Source organism: Protopterus annectens, chromosome 15.part0 (genome assembly GCF_019279795.1).
Source record: "Protopterus annectens isolate FY-2018-M chromosome 15.part0, PAN1.0, whole genome shotgun sequence".
Lineage (NCBI taxonomy): Eukaryota > Metazoa > Chordata > Ceratodontiformes > Protopteridae > Protopterus > Protopterus annectens.
This window is the reverse complement of record NC_056749.1, coordinates 176,223,456-176,229,513: the sequence shown is the minus strand read 5'-3', so window position 1 is coordinate 176,229,513 and position 6,058 is coordinate 176,223,456. Positions and strand designations below refer to the sequence as shown.

Below are 6,058 nucleotides of genomic sequence, written 5' to 3'. Positions count from 1 at the left end.
GTCAGATCCACTCATAAATGCAGATTACCCAAGATTAAATGATTAAAAGAAATAGTAATTGTTGATGTGCAAACTAGGTGTAGTCATTGAATATCATAAAGACACAAAAACCCTTCAAGAAGGCCTGACACAAACAAATAACTGGTGACAAAATAGTGGTCTAAAACTCAATGCAAAGAAATGCATAACACTATTTTGTGGAAAGAAGGCGATCCCTGGAAATTGCCACACTGATAATACACCCTTAAGAGTACACTCAGTGATCAGATATTTGAGAACACATGTAGAAAGTAACTTGGCCTTTGGCAACCATGTGTCTTTGGAGGAGAGAAAATAATTTTGCATTGCCCAACTTTAATCAAGGGTATGGCATCTAGGTCCAAGGATGTCATTGTTCTGTTGTACTTATCCCTCATCAGACCAAACACTGAGTACAACATACCCTTTGGTGTGTTTCTGACCAGGCATTTGCAACAACTGGAGCAGCCAAAGAGGTTCCTCACAAAAAGATTGCAGGGCATAAATAAAATATCCTATGAGGACCACCTCAAAGCCCTATCCCTGTATTTGTCTACTACAGACTGCTGCAAGGTGATGACATGCCTGGTCTATAAAGCAACATATGATCAATTTCTGATGGACCTGTTGCATATCCACAAAACAAATAGCATCAGAAATACACGATCTAGGGACTTGAACCTCATCCGCAATATAAATAGGACATGTTGGAGGGACATGTATGCTCTTCTGAAGCAGGCTTCCTATACAAGTGAAGCAGAGTTCTTTCCTAACCAAATTCAGGTGGAACTTAAACCAGTGGAAGGGGAAATGGAAGTGTACCCCATGGTCTGGCACCTATTCATCTTATGGACAGATGTAGCTTTTAAATTCCAAAAAGCAAGCAGCAGCTACTTTATTAGAAATGTATGAGGAATGTACTTCTAAAAAATGTAAACTAGGTGTATGAACTTGCTAAGGTTTTGCAACTATGTAAACTTAACAATCTATCATATTTAAATTGTATAACTTAAATCTAGTTGTAATATTTTTTGCCTCTGGGTCTGGATCATGACTGCAAAACTTCACTAGAGCAGTCCACCTACTTACTAAATAGTAAATAAAAATAAATAAATAAATAAATAGCCTTAATCCTCTTTGCTAACTGCCAAACTACTGATGATAAAAAAAAAAAATTATTGAGCACCATTTTGTCTCTCCAGCTTTGAAAAAGCCATCTATAGGCTTGCATCTGCTGTCTAGAACACTGTTGGCTTTAACATTAAAATGTGTTCCATCTTTGCTGTCTTTTAGATCAGCTGTTCCACTTTACTTCTCAACAATGCAAACATGTAACATTTTTGTAAAGTGAAACCTGCAAACCTGTCAAGTATTATCTTTTGTATGCATTTCTAATCACATTAACTATTAGTTAGCATTCTTGAGCACAGGTTGCCATGCCAGGTATACCTTCTTCATTACGTGTTTTTGTAAATACATTTGTAAGCACTTTTGTATTTTATGAATGTATTATGCTAATTATCTATAAAGCTGTTTTACTGTTTAATACTTACTATACAAACAGACTTATTTTATGTCACTGGCTGGGCAAGCGGTTAGAAATGGTTTATGGATCAGTTTATTAACTTGGTTATCAAATATAAGCTATGTATGCCCTTGCAGAAAAAGATCTACCAGAGTGTGTATATGTGTGTGTGTGTGTGTGTGTGTGTGTGTCTGTGTTAATTTTTTTTTTCAGTCGAGGATACATCAGAGATTTACCACCACTGTTCTTTACAGAAAAATATATGACAATATTTCAAAATAAGTACAACTCATTATTTTGATGAGTCTTACAAAAAAGTAACTGTGCCAAACTTCAGATGTTATTGACAATATGAAGTAACATGTCCAAAAAAAAATTGCATTAGTTTTTTTTTTTTTTTTTGCTAACAGGTCACTGCCACTTCTAGTACCGTTCCATTTCTCGTTTGAAGTTTTATTCATCTTTAGAAAGCCTACTGAAAATTCTTTCAAAATGAAGACAATGGATCTATGAGAAGATAGTTTTGTCTAACTACTGCAGAACATGAGGAACAATTTCTTCACCATTGGGTCCTAGAGTTAAATATTATGGGACCTGCTGAGGAAATAATTCCTTTTACTGATTCAGAGCAAAAAGTGGCTATAGTTCTTAGAAATCTCTGTATTTCCTAGAAGGATGACCACTACTGCCCTCTTCTAAATTTGACTGCTCATTACTCTGTACAAGGAGGGTGCAGAAATGGCGGTACATAATACATCTTCTCCATAGTGTCACATTTAGTATAGTGTCCACTTTTTTTTCAAAGCTCCCTCAGATAAAAGAACTGGTAGAAAAGATGTAACATTTATTGCAGGTGAAACTTGTCAAATAGGATCTTCTTCCTGTGTGTGGGAAATAGCTTTTTGGTCAAAGTATTTAATTTTTTTCTACTTAGACAAGTTAGCATTTCTATTCACCCCCCCCCCCCCACGTAAAAATACACAGCATTATAACCATGACTTTTCATATGGACTTACCTCTTTTTTTTCTCCCTATAAAGCATTATAGAGTTAGACATGCAAGACAATTTCATATGACTACCTGACAAGGTCACAAGAAGTATTTCTGATTTGTTGTCTGTTGAAGGGACTAACAGTTCAGGCCCATGGCTACTTAACTGCCAGTGGTTGTAAGGGGATTTGCAATAGTCCTGCCAGTAGTGATGAGTTCCTTTCATTGTCTGCCCATATAAGGGGGCAAGTGTCCCAAGTCATCACATTCACACATTCAGTCAGGGCCATGCTGACTTATGTATCTGTAGCAGATAGCTTTTCTCAAAGTCAGAGCTTTAGGATTGCCGTGTAGAAGATTAACAGTCATTCTTGCTTTATTGACTTCTACGGAACTTTTGTTGTTGTATCTTTTGGCTTTTCCCGGTAAGGGGTCACCACAGTGGAACTCCGGTCCGCTAATGATTGGCAGTAGATTTTTACGTACCGAGTTGCCGGCCCTGATGCACAACCTTCAACGAAGGTACGCCCATTCACGCATGTCTCCACACAGAAGATGCTCTAGCTGAGAATCGAACAGGACAACGTCTTACTGTGAGGTGACAACGCTACCGCAGCACCACCACCGCAGTTTCTACGGAACTCTAGTTTGCCATATTTTTTTCTGACTGCAAACCAACCTATCCCTAGAGGATTGTTAGCTCTTGTCCAAGAATGGATCTCCTGTTGGAATATTGGTTACCTTTAGTAATATTCTGTGTGGTAAACAGATCCTCCATTTTTGGCAGTCAGCCCTTATGCTTTCCCAGAAACTCACAATATCAGATCTTATGAGAGAGGCTTTTGCACTGTTTCGTTATTACATGACCGAGAAATTACTGAATTAACAATGCTAAAATTAATTATTTCTGATGCTGGGACATTGCTGAACTTCAATCATTGAATGTGGTTTTAAGGGAAGAGTGTGCGTGTGCGCGTGTGTCTGCGCCCACGTGTGTGTGTTTGTGTGTATGCGCGCGAGTGTGTGTGTGTGTGTGTGTGTGTGTAAATTGATTCTTATTTTTCCATTTCTGATTCCTCTCTTTACATGTTTACTGCGATTATTGTTTTACATGCTTTGATACAAGGTCGCAATCAATGCATTTAATGTGCTTCATTTTTCAGGGTGTTTCTCCTTTCCCCTTGTTTAAGTAAGAAAACATTTTGTTTTACTGTTGTGCATTTAAAAGTTTTTACAGATATATTAAGTGTTTATCTGTCTGGGAGTTGTTACTTCATACAGGAAGCATATATGCATGTTTGCTTAAGGATTGAAACTGTATTTGACAATGTGTGGAAAGTCAGTGAAATACCATGTAATACATTTTTAAAGAAACTGTCAAATGAGCTGTTTATTTCCATATTTCAAAGTGCTGCTTGAATATGATGCAACACTGAATTAGGTCTTTACAACTGCAGTCCTTTGCTCATGTTTTGATTGTTACTAAGCAGAGAACCTTAAGACAACAGGAAATGTAAGCCACCAGAGCACAGACACTTGTCAAGAAATAATAGGGAAAAGGAAATAATTGTTTTCAGTTTTACTGAAATGTTCTTTATAATGCAAACAAGCTGAGTCAAACCAGCATAATTAGTCATCTGTATTTACCAAAAGTAATATTACTTAATTTAATACATTTTGTACATGACTGCAAACACACTTGATCTTGTACTATACAATACTATACAAATCATATGAGAAATCTAAAACAACAAATATTGTCATCAACAAATCATTTAACATAATTTGTTTTTATCTTTTCTGTATTTTAATAAGCCATTCCTTGATCCAGTCTAATTCTAGTAAAGGATATGGTTTTACAAGGCATCACTCTGACAGAATTAAGTAAACTATATTTTCTTTTTTTCTGCAGGCATTCAGCTCAGGAAGGTCCAGGAACAGCGAGAACAAGAGGCTAAAAAGGAACCTGTGGGCAATGATGTGGCCACTATCTTGTCCCGAAGAATTGCAGTGGAGTATAGCGAATCAGATGATGACTCAGAACTGGATGAGAATGAATGGTCTGATTGAGTGCAACGGAGCATTGCATTTGCATATTATTGCTTGTACTTAATCTTTTGTCTGCCATGAGCATGCACAGTCAAGCTCCTTTAATATGTCTGCACATACGCACACTCATGCATACATCCATGTCCCAGGCAGCTGCGACAGCATTAGGTCACTTACTCACACAAAACAGTCCATTCTTACAGGCTGTGCGCTGTGTTTAGAAATTAAACTGAAGGCGCAGCATTCTTTGTTGATTTACATGATGCATTTTTGTTGTTTATAAATATCTATGCAGTATATAGCAGGTTGTACTTTTACGCCATTTTTAGTGATAAGTGATAGATTCTCAGGTGCCCAGGAGAGAGGCAGTGATAACCCATAGAGGGCATATCTGTGCATCCTTGTCATGGAGAAGCACATTGTTTTACTGCTGCCCTAAGTGACACCAGAGCATCTGGCTTCCGGGAAACTTTTACCTCACTCAGGAAGGTGACGAGATGTGTGTAAGAACAGAGGGAGTGGAACTACTGGATTAATTCATTTGCACATGAGCCCTCCAGTCCGATCAATGACAGTTAGTGTCATCATAGATTAGTAAATCTGCTGGGATACTGCCTCCCCCATACTAAGCAAAGCAACAGAACACAATAGTATTTCCTAGGAGAGTGATTTGCTTGGGGGACTATATCTAACATTTATTAATAAAACACAGATACTAAATGGGGGTCTACGTTTGTTCCTTTACAAGTTTTTGCTTATGTTGTGCAGTTTTGTTTCGCTGCTTTTCTTTCTTGCCAGAAGCCCTGCTTTATTTGAAAATGGATCTGTCTGTTGCAAGTAACTGGCTAAACACGGATGTCGCTGAGAATGTAGTGCTACTCTGATGACATATTCTCTTTACAGGTCATTTTTAATGTAACCAATAAAATAAAATAAAATGTAATCCAGATAAATATTTGATGTTTTTGGTGTCCTTTTTTTTTTTTTGTGATTACAGAAAAAAAATATCTATTTTTAAGATGTTTACTGGGCGAAATTGAAGTGTATTAACCCACCATGGAGTTCGCGCAGGAATGGGCGTGCCCACCGTGATTGACATGTGGGAAGGCGGGGATTAACAACGGCAATGACATGCCACTGGCAATGACAATATAACATTAACATGGTGTTGAAGGTGTTGCATCTAGTCATTATGCTAAGTATGAGCGTACCCCATTGTTGCATAGAGTCATTATCACATCAAAATGCACTGTTAATATCTGAAAATGTTAGCGTTTGACACATCCTTAACATGCGGCAGCAAATTGTTCTATGATCTTCTTTTTCTCTATATAAAGTGGTAGTTATGTTTGTTTCAGAGAAGGTCTGCTGTTATCTGGAACAAGAGCACACATGCTTCTGCCTCATCAGCAAATATAAGTGTTGCCGCGAAATGTTTACGGAGAAGCCTAACCACATGCTGACATTTACAGCAGA

At 37.6% G+C, this 6,058-nt stretch overlaps 1 protein-coding gene across 3 annotated transcripts in view; it reads left to right on the top strand.

The window, feature by feature from the left end:
- Window positions 1-5,537, top strand: part of LOC122790096 (wiskott-Aldrich syndrome protein family member 3-like) — a 995,086-nt gene extending 989,549 nt beyond the window's left edge. For all 3 annotated transcript variants that reach the window (XM_044057665.1, XM_044057666.1, XM_044057667.1), the window contains one exon: window positions 4,446-5,537. In XM_044057665.1, coding sequence (XP_043913600.1) covers window positions 4,446-4,603 — 158 coding nt within the window. In that variant the 3' untranslated portion in view covers window positions 4,604-5,537. The remainder of the gene's footprint in view (window positions 1-4,445) is intronic.
- Window positions 5,538-6,058: the final 521 nt, after the last annotated feature.